This window comes from Thamnophis elegans, chromosome Z (genome assembly GCF_009769535.1).
Source record: "Thamnophis elegans isolate rThaEle1 chromosome Z, rThaEle1.pri, whole genome shotgun sequence".
NCBI classification, from domain to species: domain Eukaryota; kingdom Metazoa; phylum Chordata; class Lepidosauria; order Squamata; family Colubridae; genus Thamnophis; species Thamnophis elegans.
Window position 1 is genome coordinate 40,341,517 of NC_045558.1, and position 21,207 is coordinate 40,362,723.

The 21,207-nt window shown below is 38.0% G+C and overlaps 1 protein-coding gene across 4 annotated transcripts in view; it reads right to left on the reverse strand.

Annotated features, from left to right (window-relative positions):
* The window catches only part of IGF2BP3 (insulin like growth factor 2 mRNA binding protein 3), an 86,065-nt gene that overhangs the window by 50,642 nt on the left and 14,216 nt on the right, over positions 1-21,207 (reverse strand). For all 4 annotated transcript variants that reach the window (XM_032237150.1, XM_032237148.1, XM_032237149.1 and 1 more), the window contains one exon: positions 3,208-3,256. In XM_032237150.1, the coding sequence (XP_032093041.1) occupies positions 3,208-3,256 (49 nt within the window). The remainder of the gene's footprint in view (positions 1-3,207; positions 3,257-21,207) is intronic.

Genomic DNA, 21,207 nt, shown 5'->3' on the forward strand with positions numbered 1-21,207 from the left:
AGTTTCCAACTGCCGCGCAGTGATTTCTAATGTCACAGGCTCTGGAAGCTGAGGGGCCTCAGATTTTCTGTCCTGGTTAGGGTTAGCACAGGCGTGGTGGAGGGGTAGTGATGGCGGCAGGAGCTTACGTGGCACGGCCGGTCTCCTGGGACCTCCTAGATGCCAGCTGCGCCGCTCAAACTACCGTCAGTCGCCCCGTGTTCAGCAAAGCAATCGCAGGGAAGTCCTCTGCAGGTGGCTATAACCGCCCGCCCACAAAGGACCTCCCCGGACTTGTTTTAGTTTGTGTTTAAACTGTTTTATTTCATTTTCATTTTCATTTTATACAATCACTTATATACTGTGCATAACAAAAAAAAATCAACCATAAAAAACCAACATAACACTTCAATCCCCCATACACCCTTTCTTCTCCCCCTCCAACTTTCATTTCTCCCCTCCAACATTCCCCTCTTCTACTTCCCTTCCCCCTCAGACATCTCCCCTTCCCTCCATCTCACCCTCCTTACATTCCCCTCTCACTCCCTCTTTACTTCTCCCTCTTCTTTCCCTCTACTCCTCACTTTGGTGTATCTCTACAATTAATCTATTCAGTTTATATTTTACACTAAAATTAAGAAGAAAAAAAGAGAAAATAAAACTACCGTCAGTCGCCCCGTGTTCAGCAAAGCAATCGCAGGGAAGTCCTCTGCAGGTGGCTACAACCGCCCGCCCACAAAGGACCTCCCCGGACTTGTTTTGATGAGCACGGGGTGACTGATGGTAGTTTGCGCCAGCCACACCCGCTCAAACTACCGCCAGTCGCCCCATGTTCAGCAAAGCAAGCCCGGGGAGTTCCTTTGTGGGCGGCCACTCCTAGTTGCTTGCATCCGGCACTGTGGCTGAGGTGAAGCCACCAAAGCTCTTGCCAGTGCCCCCACATATGGCAGTGGCGCCTCCCTCTCCACTCGGAGCACCTGACCTGGTTCCTGCATTACCCCTGCCCCCTCCTCCTCCGCCATGCTTTTGAGGAGCCATGATGCCTTCTTTTCCTGCGGGGCAGGAGCTGGACGGCAGGTGCGAACCGACAGCTGAGGGGAAAAGGGCGCCTGAGTGCTGGCAAAGGTGAGGTGGCAAGGAGGAACCTGATGGCGGTGCCATCACGGGAGCCAGTAGGAAGGCAGTGAAGGGGGCGGGAACAGGGAAAAAAGGCCCCATGGCTTCTCAAAAGCATGGCAGAGGAGGAGGGGGCAGGGGTAACACGGTGCCCAGCTCAGGTGCTCCAAGCGGAGGGGAGGCACCGCCGCCACTTCCACGGGCACCAGCGGGAGCTTTGGCGGCTTTACCTCAGCTACAGCGCCCAGTAGCAAATGTGGTGGTGCTGGTTGGAGGAGGAGGAGGTGGCAGCAGTTATTCTGGTGGGGGGGGGGGGGGCTCATTGGCATCTTCAGCGACGGCCCTGCCCCTGGTGAAAAAACCAAAGATGGAGCAGATCCAAGCTGATGGCATTGCTGCAGCTGCCAGGTCCAGACGGAGGTAGCTAGAGCAGCGCCGAGGCGAAAGAACAACATGACTGGAGGAGTTGAAGTCCACAAGTCTTAAAGCTGTCAGGTTTTTTTTTCTAAAGGATTTAGGGGTGCAAGGGTCTTGTAACTTGACAGCTTTAAGACTTGCATGCTTCAAATGCCAGTTTCTGAGCCAACATTTCGGTTGCTAAGCAGGAGTGTTGTTAAGTGATACTGATATTATATAACACTTAATTAAGTGGGTACCTTGAATAAACATAACTTTGAGTTTCAAATAATACTGATTTCGTTGTTGTCTTAGGTGACATCTGTGAAAAAAATTCAGGTGCTCAGGCATGAAAATGTGCCGCTCAAACACTATACTTTTCTGCTTGCACTGAAAAATAATTAAAGGGAACATTGACATTGGGTACTCATGATCAAACTGAGGAATGTTGAAATGTTGTTCAGTAAACAAATCAAAGTGATTTTATGATTCCTGATTTGTTGAACACACCATATTTAACCTATATTATGTAGAAGTAATAATATATGGTGTATTTATTTCAAATCTCTAAGATTTAGTAGAGATTTTAATTCACAGCATTAAAATCAGTTATTTAAATGGTGTGTTTGTATATGGAATGTATATACACAATCTCTTACAATTCCATGAATTCTAAAAGTAATCTGTCAGTAACAAATCACATTTCTCTATTAAAGCTTTAGCATATAAATATAGCTAAAGCACCACCTGTGGGTACTTCCTTGCCTATATTCAATGAAACTGTATGTACACTAACTTTATTTTATGAATTTTCTTTCATCTAAAATTTAATTCTTTTCCCACTATGTCACACTACTTTTACCTTTTTTTCTGTAAGAATTTTTAATGGCAACTGCTCCAATGTATTTTCTCTATTATATGAAAAAATCTATTTTCCCCTCCAGACACTTTAAATATTTTACTTTTACTTACACAGCTAAAATATCATCCTACTATTATTATACTGTATAGACCCACTAAAAATGGGGAAAAGTGGGGAATAATAGAGATATTTTTGATATATAAAAATATTCAAAGACTTCAACAGCTCTTTAGCATCCAAAACCTATCAAATAAATTATTTAGGCAAATGAATATAAATTTTACAAATTATATCTGGGAGAACTACAGCATGAGAAAGAGGCCCAAATAGAAAAGTACCCTCATATTCTTGTGATAATTGCCATCCTGATTTTATAAAATCTCCAGCCAGCACGGTACTTTGAAAACATTTAGAGACAGAAAACTAATTATACGAATTCCATCACAATGTTCATGTTTCTAAAGATTAGGAAAGCACTAAAGTGGGAATAAATAAGAAGGTTACCATTCACCTAGGGTTGCATTATAAAACTCTGAAAACATTTTAACTCCAATTGCCCTCCATTTAATTTCAACTGTCCAAATGAGTCCTCCGGGATTGGGCGGCCTATAAATCTAATAAATTAAATTAAATTAAATTAAAATTGAAATAAATATTTGGATGTTTCTATGGTTCAAAGTTGTAAATTAACATCTCAAGAACAAAAAACAGTTCTTGTCAAATTTTGCATATGCTAAGAGTTAGAAGAGAAAGAAGTGAGAGAACAAGAGACAAATTGGTAGGCAAAAGACATACTACCAATTTATCCTCTTATAAACAGGTTGAAAATGTAAAATTTAAAGATGAATGCCTACCTCCCACTGCAAGTGTGGTGGAATATTTCGGATTTGAAGTTTTCGACTCCTAGTGACAGAAGTTGGGGGGGGGGGGGGAGAGAGAAAGATTGTTATTTAAGACAATTTGTAAAGTTAAAGCACTACTGGTTATTTCTAAATATATGGGAAAAATATTATGACAGAAAATAATATGTCTTATCTCAAGCTTCTTTAAAAATATCCAACAGAATGGACTGTATTCTAAGATACTGCTTTTCATAATGTTTTATTGCCGTACTAATATTGATTTCTAAAAATGCATTTCTTTTAATATAACTTCCCCATGCATATTGTTTAAATATGCAATTAACTGCTTCTTATGAAAGTTTATTTATTTATTTAAAGGGTTTATATGGTTGCCCACTAACTTTAGATGATTCTGGGAACTTACAAACAATAATTTGTAAGTCATTGCCACGTATAAGTTCCCAAAATGGCATCCATTTAATTAGCACTTAAATTTCTAAGATTACATGTCTCTCATATTTTGATTGGCTATTACATTCTTATCTGTTTTTAAACACACATCTAGATATGAAAGCTTTTTATCTCCAACAATACAGCAAGATCTTACAATTCTCATCGTTGTTTTTTTACTCATCTCATAGCTGCTTTTGCCAAAAATGAAATTATCTACACTCAAACAAACTCATGTACCATGTAACTTCCAGGACCTGCTAAAACATGTAATCATGCTATATAGCACCATCTAAAAAATAAATGCATTTTAAGTCATACATAAATACACATAAAAGTAGAACACACTGCATATAATAGATATCAATGTTTTGAAACAAAACAAAATCCTTGAAAAAATATTTTGAAATGTACATTCTATTACATATTACATCTACTACATAAAATTCAGTTAGAAACAACCCTCAGTAAGTTTTAGAAGATATAGCTAGTACTAAATTCTGTACTATCAGTAGTTATTTTTACTAATCTAATCTTTATATATATACATACATACATACATACGTACGTACATACATACATACATACATACATAGACACACATATACACATACATACATGCTGAATATTCCTAATTTGTCACATTTTAACTATATCCAATTTACTGGTCTCCAAACACAAAACCAGACCAAAAACCAAGTTTCTAACAAACACACACAAATCTATTCACATTTATTGATCACTACTCACTACTACTCCATTTTTCCTCACTATTATTACTCAACAACTCCAGGTATTACCCCTTGTGAGTTCTACTATTTCAGTGAATATTCTAGAGAAAATTCTCTCCTCCTAGCTGCTTCAGACCATTTTACTTAAACATACCTTCTTCTCAGTGTCTCCTACACACCACGACCAGCTGTCTCTGAGCACAGCTTTTATAGTCAAGGTTGCAGTGCTGGCCTGGGAGGGAATTTAAAGAGACAGGACAACAGCAGCACAGGTGCTTGCTATTTTCTGGACAGCCTGCTCTTTTACATAAATGTATGAAAAAGCATCAACATTTCAAGACAAAAATAAATTAAGAAATTCTAGCTAGCATTAATTACATGAAACTTAAGTTTTTACAAAAGCTTATATTAAGAGTTCTGAAAATAACAACCAACCCACCCAGTATTTATTTGAATTTCTGATCTATCTATCCTAAAAAACAATTAAATTTATGTACATCTTTCTAGATGCAATACAACATCATAATAATGTAGAATAGAGTAGAATAGAGTGAAGGGTAGAGTAGAATAGAGTAGAGAATTTATTGGCCAAGTGTGATTAGACACAAAGGGAATTTGTCTCCCCTGCAAAAGTCCTGTGTACATGTAAAGCAATAGAGTAATAACCATAATAATGATACCAATAGAGAAGATGGGAAGTATAATAATACTAAGTAAAGGTTCCCCTTGCACATATGTGTTAGTTGTTCCTGATTCTATGGGGCGGTGCTCATCTCCGTTTTAAAGCCAAAGGGCCAGCACTGTCCGAAGACGTTTCCGTGGTCATGTGGCTGGCATGACTAAACACCGAAGGCGCACGAAACGCTGTTACCTTTCCACCAAAGTGATCCCTATTTTGTTACTTGTATTTTTACATGCTTTCGAACTGCTGGATTGGCAGAAGCTAGGACAATAACGGGAGCTCATCCCGTTACACGGCGCTAAGGATTCGAACCACCAAACTGCCGAACTTTCTGATCAACGAGCTCAGCATCTTAGCCACTGAGCCATCACATCCCTTATATACTACAGCTATACAATACGGGTTAATATACTGATAAAAATGTTTATTTTTACTTATATTTATACTTATAAAAATATAATATTTTCTTGGCTGCTCCCTCTCGTCTAAATTTCTTCCTATAAGTTAGCTGATGGCAGACAGTCTAGAAGGAAAAATAAAATATCTGCTACAGGTTCAGCCCTGGGGAACTGTCAATTCTCATTTAACTTAAATACAATGTATAGCTTGAAAATAAAGTGTTATTTTCCTTGATGGTCATTTTTAAAGCAGAAAAACCACTTCAGAGAACTTCATTAATCTCTGGAAAGCTCCTTGATGTTAAGTACTTGCAACGTTCACATTAATTTCTAGATCAGCTTCATTAGTCTATTGCCATTTAAAAGGCTTATATGATCTCCAAAGTGGCTCCGTCTATCTAGACAGGCTTTGTCATTAAAGAACTATGCATTTCTGAAACAGCACTACTGCAATCTGCAGCCTGGTATAGTTTGAGTAATTTATTATTTGTGAGTTTGATTCATTCTCTCTCTATATATGTGTGTGTGTGTGTGTGTGTGTGTGAGACATTTTTTTTCTTCATAGAACTGAAGGATAAATATTATTCTATAAATAGTATAAACCAGGGCTCCACAACCTCCAGACCATAGACAAGGTTAGGAACAAGGCAGCACAAGCGGCGCGTGACTAAGCAAAGCTTAATCTACACATCCGCAGAATCTAGGTGCAAAATCCTACCCACCTGGTCGGTGGAATTACTGTCTTCCATGAAACCCATCTCTGCTATCACAAAGGTTGGGGACCACTGGTTTAAAGTATGCTTATTTAGTGGACTAAGTTGGTGATAAAGAAATTTAGGGCTAGGCACTTGTTTTCTTGTGTTTAAGAACAACAACCAGCTAAATAATATGCTGAAGTAAAATAAGAGATTTGTATATAAGGGAAGATGTAACAATCTTAGATGAGATGACAAAGCATAAAGATTCTCCTATGACAGAATTGTTTGTACAACAGTCTTTCCTGCAGTCATGTATGGCTATGAAAACTGGACATTGAGAAATAGAAAGGAGAGACAGAACTTTCAATTATTGTTTAGAGATGGTTACTAAGAGTACCACGGAACAGGAACACAACAAGGACAGCCAATGTTTCAGTCCTGAGGGAAATAAAAGACTGACTGCTCCCTTGAGAAAAATTATTAGCAAGCAGAAACTCACATTCTTTTGGCCACATAATGTGAATGCATGGAGTACAAAAAAGAACTATGCTTGGTAAGCTACTAAGGGAAGTAAAGAACAAAGACAACATAGAAGATAAACAAATGGGATCAATTATATCAGTGGAAATATCCTAAAAGAGCTGTGGATCATCACAAGGACCAGTCAAGATGGAAGGCATTTGTCCATACAGACACCAGTAGTCAGATCAAACTTAAGGACACCAAAATAATTAATGCTAAATGAGTTACAATCATTGTAATTTGAGAAGTGAAGAATTTTTCATACAATGTTTCACTATCTCCGTTAATAAATTTATCAATTTTGTATGTTTGTGTGTGTGTGTGTAGTTGATAAACATTCAATAGTTGTTTTGTTACAATAATGCACTTTTAATTACGTTATTCACCTTTAATCAGCAGTTTCATATAAATGTTTTAGGCTTGATTTTATACATTGCAATATTAATTCATAATTGCAATAAACCCTTTCTTCTCTAAATACACAATGTCTTAAAGATGTATAACTTGGGGGGGGGGGTCTTATGCACGCAGTTGTGTGATGAGGATTTTTCGAAAGCAGAAATTATACCACTCCTAAATGTTTGTACCAAATTAAGTACAGAAATCAAAAATTATCCCAATGTTGATATATTGAAACAAAACTATACCCAATAACAATTCTAAAAGGACAGCAGGTGTATAGTCAATCATAATGTACACTGCAAATTTTATTAGTTGTTCTATGGGAGGTAATTTAGCCAAGCCCTTCTTTGTGAATAGGATTGAAAAGGTGTCACTGTAAAACTTCTGCATGTTTTCTTGGGATTTGGTATACAGCAGTGGCCCCCAACCTTTTGGGCACCAGGGACTAGTTCGGTGGAGAGATTTTTCTGTGGACCAGAGGGGGGTGGTTTCATGTGCTGCCTGTGTCCCACAGATGGGGCTTCAATTTTTTTTTTTTTGGTCTCTGGCATGCTGTGGGTTGCTGCCAGTCCACGGACCGGAAGTTGGGGAGCCCTAGTACACAGGTTGTCAGATAAATCTGCTTTGCTTCTTTCTTTTTTCCCTCCAAAACTCTTGTAATATTTCTAGGAGACTTCATCTAGGAATTGCTTTTCATTAATCTGTGGGTTATAATCAGTAGATATTTATTTTGTATTGTATTCAAAACAGGCCATAGAAGGACTAAATCAGTCCAAACATTTGGATCAAAAATTTTTTTGGTTGCTCTGGCTGTATTTTTGCGCCCTGATGTCATTGCCAGCATCAGAAGGGAAATGAAGTTGTAGGACATTGATGGCAAACCTTTTTGGCACCAAGTGCCCAAACCGGAACATGTGTGCACGCATTTGCCGGAGCACCAAAAACCCAAAACCAGCTGGCCAGCGTGCGAATGCCTGTTTTTTGGCCCCCAAAATGGTCTGAAAAATGCCCCCAAAATGGCCTTTTGGACCATTTTTTTCCGGGCTATTTTCAGGCGCTCCAGCGCTCATGAAGACCAACTGGCTGGCACATGTGCACACCGGAAACCAGAAGAGCAGCTGGCGATGCTGGATGTGCCCACAGAGAGGGCTCTGTGTGCCACCTCTGGAATGTGTGCCATAGGTTTGCTATCACGGTTATAGGAGTTCAAGATTCTTGTGATAAGATACTATCTTTATTAAAAGGAAGAAATTAGCAGTTTATATCTGTTGGCTAGTGATCGCATCAGATTGCTCAGGCATAACTCAATGCAGGTATACTTTTGATGCTCTAGGCTGTTGTACCAACTGAATCTATCATGGTTTTTAAAAATTTGTGAACCTTTTACATCAATATGTCTGCATAAAAATTATGTAAAGCATAATCTATTCTCTACACAAGTCTTAAAACTAAACAAATTAAATGAATAAATTAAAAACATGCTTGTTCATTGATTTTCTGAGGAAAATGCTCCAAAGCTTTATATTTCTGTATAGCAAAGATATGTGAACCTTTGCTTTCAGTATTATAAGCAGTGTGACCTCTTGGGAAGCAGTATTATGAAAAACAGCTTCAACTCAATTATGGGCTTCAGGTCCTTCCATAAAACATTTCCATATGATTAATATCAGGATTTTAACCTATCATTCCAAACTTTCTTTGTCTTTAATCATTCTCTAATTGTCTCTAATTTCACCTTTAAATGACCTGATACAGGTAATTTTTGACTTACAGGCACAATTGAGTCAAAATTTACGTTGTTAAGCAAGATAGTTAAGTGAGCTTTGCCCCAGTTTACAAGCCACAATTAACTGAATCACTGCCGTTGTTAAATTAGTAACATGGTTGTTAAGTGAATCAGGCTTCCCCAGTGAAGGTCATAAAAAGTGATCACATGATACCAGGACACTGTATCCATCATATCAGTTGCCAAGTGTCTGAATTTTGATCATGTGACTATGTGGATGCTGCAACGGTCGTTAAGTGCAAAAGCAATAGTTTTCTATGTTGTTGTAACTTTGAATGGTCACTAAATGAACTGTTGTAAATCAAGGACTCCCTGCATTCCTGCAGGGTCACATACCTTTGCAACACACAACAAATACGTAGTTTTGGATCATTTTCCTCAATAAATCAATGAACAAATACACTGGTTTTGATTTATTTGTTTAACTGCATTATCTTTTTCTAGTTTTAGGACTTGGGAGGAGAAGAGATCACAGGTTACACTTAGATGGATAATGTGAGTGACACTGAGCAAGTACTGAACTATTGTGTGAAACTTCAACTGGTCCAGAATGTGACAGTAATGGGGTTATATTATATTTTTCTGTACATGGAATCATCTGTGTTTCTGAAACAGCTGCACTGACTGCTTATGTATTCTGAACACAATTCAAAGCATTTATCAATAAGTACCACATCCTAAATAATCTGGTTCCAGTGTTTCTTACTATGTTCAAAAAAAATAAAACATCATAGTAGGAACATGCAAGTCTTTTTGTTTGCTTAATTATGGCTAGTACAATTTGGATAGAATCCAAATAGCTCCTTTAGACATGCCCAAGGCACACACTTAATTTTTTTTAATTCTCACTGTGGTGTAACACAGATGCTTTTGATTCAATTTCAAAAATGATTTCCAGTCTTCATAGTGGAGTTCTATTAGAGAAACAGAAGCCCCAGTTCCTCTTAGGCAAATACATCGGAATTAATTATGCTGCCTTTGAAATCTACTGACAGGGACTTACATCTAAATCTACCAATCACATTTTCTATACTGAAGTAACTAAAAATTTCTGTCATGAAAATTAAAGATGAAAAAGGCAGAAGAAAGGAATAGAAAAAAAACATAAGGGAAGGGAATTCTGAAGGGAAACTTCAGAATTTGTTAACTTCTCCATTTTTATTCACAATGATCTCCTGCCATTTTTTAAAACATTTAATAACCATGTGCATTGAAGCACAATTGTACCAGGACTTCAAAATAGTGCTCACACTTATCACTATTAAAAACTACATATATATTGTGTAGGTCCTTGGTATCCTCTGAGCCTGGTTGTTTTTTTGCAGACACTTCATTACCAATCTAGGTAATTTAATGCTATAAGGGAGTGGGATTTGCCCTCATTTCATATGTTGATGAGAGCTTTCCATCTCTTCCTCACAGCATAAATCTCACATAAACCACAAGTATTTTTTTAAATAAATATTGAAAAACTATCATCCATCTTCTACCTATATAATCCACAGGACCCCTTTGCAATAAAAAGAAAATCTGATCTAATATCTATTTAGTAATTATGATCCCTAACCAAATATATTATTACACGATATTTATGTTTTTATATTTGGTTTATTTGGTCCTTAAAATATATATAGGCTGTTTTAGCATATAGTTTGCATACCCAAGCCCTGCAAGAGTTGTAATCATTAAAACAAAAGTGCTAATTTTTCAGTATGGTTTTATATCACAGGATCTTTAGGAAAATCAGTAGGAAATGCCCGAATGAAGGTTCAAATGACTGTGGCGAGTGAAAAAACATATGGCTACATCTGTTTCAAGCAAGGATTATCCTGAGCATTGTATTTAAGGTAACTGAAAATGACATTAATACAAATTATCAACTTCATTTCCCAAGGATCATTTTCAACCATCTTTCTCTCTAGGCCTAATGTTATCTTTAGAAAACATATATCATGACTCTAATCAATGCAATCTTTGAATATAAATAAAATACAATGCTGAGAAAATATCAACATAAAAGGAATAGTTGTAATGGATTCCTGAAAACAAGCACTTTTTAGTCCCAGATAGAAAAATGGTATCCATTTTCTGATCCAGAAGTGCTTTTCTAATCATAAAGTCTGTAATTTGGAACACTAGAAAAGAACATTATTAATTCTCTTTTCTCATTGTAAGATGAGTAATTTTTAATTTCATCTTCCTCCAAAGCTCTATGTGAGTCAATGAGAAAACAGTGCTAAAAAAAGGTCAGCAAATAATCCAAATCCATAGCAATATACAAACTACGCATTCAAAATGACTAGAACACAACGGATACCTAGTAAGATAATTCTGACGCAGAGATGAACTATGATTTGGCAATAAAGTATATAAAAAGTACAAAGGGGTGGGCTTTCAAATTCCTTCCTGCAATTCTCTCTTCTGGTGTTTATTTTATATTTATTAAATTTACGTGGATGCCTATCTCATTAAAGGGACTGAGCAGAGTACAATAATCTAATGAAGCAACATACATAAAAACAATCGTATAAATATATAAAAATCAGGACTAAAAATAATGTTACTTGATTAAGATATCTAAACTCAAGGTATGGAGAAAGAGAATATCTCTCTCACAGTAGTGTAACCATCTGACCATATTCCTCGTTCCCTGGGATCCCAAACCTGATGACCTAAGAAACTAGAGAACACCAAAATCAATGACGTTAACCAAACCTTTGAGGAGAGAATGTTACACAAGTTGGCAAAGATAGCAATCCCTCAGATCATGAAAGGCTTTAAAACCAGAAATTTCAATTCGGCCTGAAAACAAACTGGCAATCAAAGCCAGTTTGACATGGGATGTTCTAGAAGCATACATAACTGCCCAAACCACAGCATTCTGCATCAGTTGAAGCTTCTAAATATCTTCAAGGGCGGCTCTTTGTAGAAAGTGTTACAGTAATCCAATATGGAGCTATCTAGGGAATGTATCATTATGGGCAGAGTCTCCTGATCCAGGAATAGTCTTCCCAGCTGCAACTACCACTTGTTCTTCAAGAAGTCATGAGTCTAAGAAGATTCCAGAACGTCCACTAGAACATTGCAACCTGATTGAAAACCAAAGGTAGCATAATCTTGGAATCACTCAATCCCCAAACCCAGAGCCTTTCTGATTGTCAAGAGTTCAGCTGAAACCTGATGTTTCCCACCCAATCCCTAACAGTCCCCAAGCAATGGTTTAAGACATTCGTGGGATTTCTTAATTCACCAGGGTAGACACTTAAAAGTAGGATATCATCAGGATACTGATACCTCATATGTAGATTTCAGTGCTCTCTCCTTTTTAACATCTATATGAGGTAGAGGAGAGAGCACTGAACCCTGCAGCAGCCCACGATAGGTGCCAAGGATGGAATCTTTCCTCCTCGATTAACACAGATTGGAATCAATCCTGCGGAAAGGAGATGAACCATACTGTGCCATCTGCGCCCAATCTTCTCAGCGTATCCAAAAGGATATCCTAGTCAAGTAGGACCATGTAAGAAGTGCTATGAGCCCTCTTTACCCAAAGGACTGGAGTGTTTTTGAAGTCTAAAACAGACAGGTAACGTTCAGAAATAGCTCAGACAGATGCCTCCTTAATTCATTAAAGTATAAAGGGAGGTTCAGGAAGTACAGCATAATCAAACTTACAAGATTCTGCTATAATAGCTAATTTCAATAAAAGTAGTTGTAGGCTTCTAATGGAATTGATTTCCTGGCCTGATCCATCTAATGAGGCTTACAATTTAGTATTGCCATTTTGAACTTTTACATGGGAACATGCTTCTTCTAAAAGATTATTCAAATTTGCTGTTTTTGATACAACTGTAACCGAGTAGTTTTGCTTTTAGTTTGTGAAGCAGTAACATCATCAGTAATATTGTGCTGGTTTACAAGTTTAAGATTACAGGAGCTGCAACAAAACAATTTTAAAGTAGAGTTTATTTCCTGAATTTTACAGTAGGAAGTGATTGATTCTATTCCCTGGAAGTATAGTTCCAATGAGTAGAACCAATCACTAGAGTTGTTACAAGATGACATAGGAATTAGAGTAGTATAATATTTAATATTTCTTTTGTATAAGTAGGAACAATTTTAATGTTAATGGGAATGAGCACCATTTTGCAGAATTTTGATTTTAAAATAATTTATTTCATCCATAAGGATATGAAAGGTATTTGGGAATGAATTGTGAAAAATAAAAGAAAAAAATATGTTTTGCTCAGTGAACTAGCAAAGACAAAGCAGCATTTGCTATATTGTGAACAATGTTTTTGGCATCTAATATATTTGATTGAAGGGACATATATAAAAATCTAAATAAAATGCCTATGTAACTTTTTAAACTTAATATGAAGTAAATTTTAAAAACTGTTTTTCCTATGTATGTATTTTATATCTGCTAATGTATTTAAGATATAGTATGCAGTGAACTATTTAAAGCATTAACAATTTAAGCGGATTGAAAAACATTCTACTTAATATCTTAAAATGACTAGTATCCTCCACAGTTCATACACAAGAGTAAAGCCTCATACCGAGTTAAGCAAAAGAGGATAATACGCTGAGAAAATGCAACAGAGAACTCTCATATTTAAGCTATTACTCTAATTTTTCAGATGACAAAATAAGACGAAGATATATTTACCAGCAATTTGTCATCCAAATCTTCATACAAAAAATTTATCAACTGAGATGACAAACTGAAAACACATTTTCATTGCTATGTTGTAATTATTTCCATCACAACAAAGCAATACTTATTTCAAAGTTATTTGGGAAGTTTCAGCATTATTTATATACAGTTTCAGTTTGTGCAGGTAGTCCTTGATTTAACATTTAGCACCAGTTTTAAGTTATGATGGAATCCTTCAAAAAATACTTAGAACTCGGTTCCAGTTTGGGGCAAAATGAGCTCATAACAAACAATGGTTTTGCTTAATGAATGCATATTCACTTAACCACCAACACAAAAAAAGATTGTAAAAGCCTCTTTATTACCACCATGGCCTGGAGAGGCTCCGTTATGCTCATAGGTTAAAGAGTGCTATATTGCATTTCTGCTAGGAATAAAGAAAAACCAATTTTGATAACTGAAACCAAAAGGGCTTGCAGCTGCTCTTCAAGTACATCATGTCAGATAAAATACTATTTTAAAGAACTACTTAATGCTTTATTTATCCTTTATCCCTAGAGTAGTTGTAATGGAATGTAAGCATGAGAGTTGATTTAAACCCAAGTCTCTATGCTAAGCACTAAGTCTCTGTGCTAATTTAAAAAAATTGGAACCTCTTCCAATATACTAATAATTAGTATATCAGTATTTTAATGCAAAATGCTTCAGTTTAACTATTTTGCTGAATTTTATCATTGTTTAATACATTCTAAATGAACACGTATTCTATAACATCACACAGTCAACATAAAGTTTTAAATTTCATTGATGAAAGAAGAACAGACTGTACAAAACATTAGAGGAGATTCCAGCTTTTTTTTTCAGTTGTTTATATTTCCCAATAGGATTTAAGTATAACGTATTTTTCGGAGTATAAGATGCACCAAGGTTTTGAAGAGGCAAATTAAAAAAATAGTAGGTAGGTAAATAAAGGGATAGAGAGGGAAAGAAAGAAAGAGAAATACAGTAGGTAGGTAGATAAATGGAGGAGGGGGAATACAGTAGGTAGGTATGGAGAGAGTGTGTGTAGGTAGGTAGGTAGAGGGATAGAGAGAAATAGAAAGAGAGACACACAGAGAGAAATACAGTAGATAGGTAGAGGGAGAGAGAGTAGGTAGGTAGGTAGAGGGATAGAGAGAAATATAGTAGGTAGGTAGGTAGGTAGGTAGGTAGGTAGGTAGGTAGAGAATATTGTAGGTAGGTGGGTAAGTAGGTAGAGAGATAGAGAGAGAAATAGAAAGAGATAGAAAGAAATACAGTAACTAGGTGGGGTGAGAGTAGGTAGGTAGGTAGATAGAGGGATAAAGAGAGAAATACAGTAGCTAGGTAGGGAGACAGAGAGTAGGTAGAGGGATAGAGAGAGAGAGAAATACAGAAGATAAGTAGAGAGGGTGTGTGTAGGTAGGTAGGTAGAGGGGTAGAGAGAGAAATAGAAAGAGAGAAAGAAATACAGTAGATAGGTAGGGAGAGAAAGAGAGTAGGTAGGTAGGTAGATGTTTCCAGGTGTATTTATCCATGTGCTGGAGAAGGAAATCGCTGACAAACCTTAAGACTTTGTTTCTGTTGGAACAGCAGTTGATCAATGTAATTCTCATCAGTTACAGAACTTTCCGAAAGGGAAAAAAAACTTTTTGCACTCTGCAAACCTCCAAAAAACAGCCTGTTTTTTTGCGAAAATGGGCCCCTTTTCCCCCCAAATAAAAGCATGAATAGCCTTGGGAGGGTTTGCAGAATGCTTCGGGGGAGGGGGGGGGCAAAAACAAGCAAACAGTTTTTTGTCAAAAAAAATTGCATGCATATCCTTATGGAGGCTTATAGAGTGCTGCTGGGGGTTGGGGGGGAAATGGCCCATTTTTTTGCTTATTTCTGCCCTCTCCAGCCCCCAGGAGCTCTCTGAAAGCCTTCCTAAGGGTATGCACGGTCATTTTGGTGAAGGGGGCAGGGCTTCAGGAGGCAAAAAATGCTGTATTCAATGTATAAGATGCACCCAGATTTTCAGCCTCTATTTTGAGGAAAAAAGGAGCATCTTATACTCCGAAAAATAAGGTAAATTGAGTTTACTTGTTTATAAATCAATTGACTTGGATTCTGTTCTGTACTAGAATTAACATTCATATGGGCATTTTTAACATGATAGAGCTTGTGCATTTGCTGTTAGCTGGAATATTTCTTGGATTAAGCTTTTTTGTCTTTAATGCTGGTTTTTCTTTTTGGTCAGAATAAAATAATAATGGAAGCTCTTTCTCCCCTCAAGTTAATGTAAGATTTTACATGGGCACCCAAAATATTTCACGGTAAACTCTACTGGGACAAATAGCTCAGTCCTCTGCAAAGAAATATTAATGCTGAAATATTTCATATATGTCTGCTTTAGTCTCCTTTTCTAGAGCAAATGCTATATACAGGTAGTCCTTATGGCCATAAGGGACAGGAATTTCAGTCAATAATAGGTGCAGTTGTAAAATGAGACAATATGTGACCCGATTCTTTTGTGAATTCAATTCCGTTATTCACTGTTGCTATGCTGTGCCCAGAAGGTCTTTGCAAAGAGGCTGCTTTTAGCTTCCCCTCGCATCCCCCCATGAAGCCTAGCCAGAGTCTGGTCCAGCAACCAGGCCATCCACACTTTGCAATAGGAACGAGAAGACAGCACGTGTCTGCTGGGTGGCACAGCCAGGATGAAAGGTGATCAAAAGAGAACAGATGGGGTGAGGATAGGCAGGTGGCAGAAGTTGATGTCCTTTTTGCAAGTGGGTTCTAAATGCAGAATTTTGGTTGTATGACTACAAATGGCACCACAATGGCTGTAAATTTGGACATGGATTGTAAATCCCAGCATTCTTAACTTCAGTCAAGGAATACCTGTATTCTACTGTGAGCAGAAAGACTTTAAAAAGAACTAACATATAGAAAATTCATTATATCCTATTTATCTCAATTCAGTAAATTGGTGATAAAATTATTATGATACATGTAATCCTTGATTTACAACCACAGTTCAACTAGAATTTCCATCACCAAATGATATAGTGGTTAAGTAAATTATGATCAATTTATGACTTTTTTTGCCATAGTTGTTGGATGGGCTTGATGAAGTGATACCAGTTTCCCAATGTCTGGTTTTAAGTCACTTAGCAGGAGTCTTAAATCACCACGTTCAGTAATCTGGAGTTGATTTCTTTGCTTGGAGAGAAGTTGGATGACCACACTGAAGCCACGTTCCACCAAATATGATGTTGGAAATGCAACAAGGAGCTTCTTAACTACTGTCCATGTGCAGGATAGCGATCAGAAATTTCTTTCTGTAACCAAAACTCTTGGTATGATTTCTTAAACTTTGGCTTCAGCTCAATGTCATTTTGCAGCACTATGAGTTGTACCTCCACTACCCCATTTTCCTCTGTATCTGAAAATGGATTTATCACCCAATGTGGAATTTCCATCGAAAGAAGATCCTGATATCGCTCAGACATATCTTTATGCAGCATGTCCAAAAGGTAAAAAAAAAAACCTTGAAGATCATCATCTTGTATCCCACCTTTCTCTTCTAGCTCAGACAAGCTCAGAAATTGATATAGCTTGCGATGGCCTATATTGCACTTGAATAGAGTTAACTTTGAAATAAATGTAAGAGGTGACAGATTTGGCCTTAATAAAATTGACCTCATTTCCTTGCAATTGCAAATCACTTCATTGAATTTTGCAAATAATTCAGATAAATAAGCAATATCATGCCTGATCTCTTTGAGTTCACCACTGAGCAAAGCATTCGTCTACAAAAAACTCCACAACAGTATCAAAAAGATTGTAAAAGCATCACACAGTTGCCTTTTGATAGCCAACGAACTTCTGTATGAAGCAGCAAATGATCAAAATCTTCATCATTGAAAAGGTATTGAAAAAGTGACTTATGACCATTTTTGACAGTTATGACCATTGTAGCATCCCCATGGTCATAAGATCAAAATTTGGATGCTTAGCAACTGACTCATACTGTATTTACAATGGTTGCAGTGCCCCGAGGTCATATGATCATCTTTTGCAACCTTCTGACAAGGCAAAGTCAATGGAGAAGCCAGATTCACTTAACAACAATAGTAACAAGTGCACTGATTCATTTAACAAGTGGCAAGAAAGATAATAAAATGGGGCAAAATTCACGTAACAACTTTTCCCTTAACAGAAATTTTGGACTCAATTATAGTCGTAATCTGAGGATTATCTGTAGTCTGCAGCAGGAGGAAAAAGGCTTTTCAAAGGGCAAAGAGGTAGCAGAGTTTGGAATGTAGGCAGGAAGAGACCAAGTTTGTATCTTCCCTAGCAATTTATGAAATATAGGTGGTCCTTATCTTACAACTATTAGTATGAAGTTACAATGGCACAGAAAGAAATGAGTTATGACTGTTTTTCACACATGACCATTGCACCATTCCCATGTGATAAAAATTTAGATACTTGGCAACTTACTCATATTTATGATGGTTGCAGTGTCCCAGGATTATGTTGGTTACTTTTGTGACCTTCTGACAAGCAAAGTCAATAAGAAAGGAGGAAAAATTCCACTTTATAGCTAGTACAACTAATGATTCAAGATATTTCACTCATTACTGGGAATAAGATCAGGGCAATGACAATTCATTTTGGGGGGAAACACAAGGATGTAGTCAGGACATGATGTTAAACTGCACTGTAAACTACTTTTGATAGGTGTGTCAATGCTTGAGAACCACTTATCTCAATTCCACAAACTATTCTGAACAAAATGTGCCTCAGATCAGCCAGCCAACTAATGCTACAAAAATTATTACTAATTTAGAACACATTTTCTGGAGTATTTCCAGCAGTGGGCAAGATTAAGATTGTTTATTAATCCAGATGATTTTAAAAAGAATCCTATTAACAATACTAATACTGTAGAAAAAAACATGCATCTATGAAGTAGCTGCAAAATCACGCCCTGCCCCAGCATGAAAGGATTACAATCCACAACCTCTTTTGTACGCTGTTCAATCCTTATTTACATAAGAAAGTAGCTCAAGCGGAGTAGATGGTCTTCCTTAGAATCACATTCCAAAATTTCAGCTTCCCCTGCAATTTTTTATGGAGGCAGCAGCTCAGTTTCTACACAGCATGACAGACCAGCCGAGGGTCTCCGTGCGGGACAGGACCTTCAGCTCTTGTGAAGCTGTTCACACACGGGCCTATTTGTTAAATAACAGCGGGCCGTGGAGAAGGGGCAAAGCCAACAAGAAGCGGGGAAGACAACTCCATCGCTATGTTTAGGGGTTCATGGCGACCCCCCCCCCCACAGCTGGAGAAGCAGATTTAACCGCCAGTCTCGTGGATCGAACAACCCAGCCCTTCCACCCATTGAAGGCGCGCGCGAGACCCGAACCTTCCCAAAGATGCGGCGTTGCCGGTTCCTGGTGAGGTGAGACTGAGTCGCCACCTCCACACAAGCCGCGCAGGGAAGGACTCTCGCTTTCGGTCCCATCGCATTCCCTTCCGCGCCTGCGTGCTAAGCTAGGCAAGTCGGGAGTACAGTACAGAACATCCCCAGCCCTCCTCTGCCACTTCCCTTGCCTCTAAGCACTCCCTTGCCACCCCCATGCCTCTTAGCACCCCCTTGCCTCTTAGCACTCCCCTAAGTCATCCCACCACTCCCCAGGGGGTGGTACTGCCTACTTTGGGAACCATTGGTTTAAAGCATCACAAAGTTGAGGTTGTTTTTCTGGAATAGCATAACATACCTTAAGTAGTCTAATTACAATTAAAATTGTTGTTACATTTTTGAATCTTGGTTCAAATATGATTTTCAAACATGAAAGATTAAACCTAAAGATGGTGCCATTCTCCACTTCCATTCACTGCCAGGATTCAACAATGTGCATTTCTTTATAAGGAAACAGTTTGTTAAACTTTCTACATTTATTATTTTAGGATGGGAAAGCAGAAGGGTAAAATGTATTTTGAGTATGGCCATCACATCCTATATCAAGGATTAGGGGCTATTCTATATATGAAATAAGATATCAAGCAGAAAAAGGGATAGCAGCCTCATCCAAAGCCAAATAAATAAATGTTTCCATATACCTGCATGAAATCAGAGCTTAGACTGTTGAAATTGGCAACCTATTTCTTGTGTTCTGTCAACTCTGGGAATAAATGGTTTCACAGACTGTAAAAACACATTATTAAATCAGACATGACTCCTGGCAAATGCAGAGACACATCTATGTAGTGTCTTAACAGTTTTATAAATAGATTATCACTAGATTTTTTTCAATCTAATATAAAACCTAACTGAGATATACCTTGACTTATAACTGGTACCAAAATTCTAGCCATTGAGCTAAGCAGTTGTTAAGAGAAAAGTCATGTTTTGCACAACAATCACAATCACAACATCCCTAGCTGTAGTTGTTAAGCTATCTTATGGGTTACTAAACAAACAGGTGGTAGTGGGGGTGAAAAGGGTTCCACACAGGAACTGAAAAACCTCTTTGGCAAAATCCAAGCAGGATTTTCATCCCCTGAGCAAAGAGACAGGCCTGCATTACCCCACCCACCTATGGCACCCTGAATTTATCTTACTGCCTGCCCACTGTCTGTTTGGATTTCATCTCTCTCTTGAGATTTGCTGAAAGAGGACTGCAGCTCTTTTGGCAGGATTTTCAGCTAGCCAGGGATAGGCAACCTTAAACACTCATAGAGCCACAAAGGTCCTAACCAGAAGCCTCCCATTCAATTATGAAGCTGAACAGAAATCTGGTTCCCCCACCTTGAGTCTCCTCCTAGTGCAGCATCCTTTTTCTTCTACTTGTCCTAACCGAAAGCCCTATCTAGTGTGGAGCTGACCAGCAACAGGGAGCCACAGCAGAGGAATGAAAGAGCCACATGTGGCTCCAGAGCCACATGTGGCTGACCTCTGAGCTAACCCCTAGAGCAGACCTGGGCATTTTATGACCCTGGGCTACATCCAATCCTTTGGCTGTCCCTGTTCAGCTCGTGTGAGGGCAATAGGAAATTAGAAATTAAATGTAAATAAGCACACTGCAGGAGACAAGAGAAGCCGAGTTGATCCAGTTTAGCAAGAGGGCATGGAAAATGCTTTTCTGCACCTGTGCAGAGCTGGCCCTGACACAGTTGAAGTGACAGAGTGGAGGCTTCAAATTAGATTACATCAACCCTTCTCATGTTGCCCCTTGGGAAAATTAATGCCCACCCCACCCTCTGCCTTAGAAATATGTTAGCCCGCTGAAAGGGCAGCCATAACTTCCCTGTCAACCTCCCATCTGATTTTGGGGGGAAGCTGGCAGGAAAGATTGCAAGTGGTGGCCATACGATAGCGAGGTGCTTGCAAACTGGTCATCAGTGCAAAATAGGTTGCAAAGCACATAGACTGCAATCACATGACTGTGGGAGTGGTGAAACATATTGCCATGGCCTGAAATGCTTTATAATATTTCAAACTACCCTTTCAACAGCGATAATTCAGAACATCATTTATATGAACATTCTTTAAACTGAGAATTATATATATTACTTGGTTGTTCCCATTCAAACATTAACCTGTTGCAATCCTGCTTAGCCTCCAAGTGCAGATGAGAAAAGCAAGATGCCAATTATAAAACTATAAAGTTT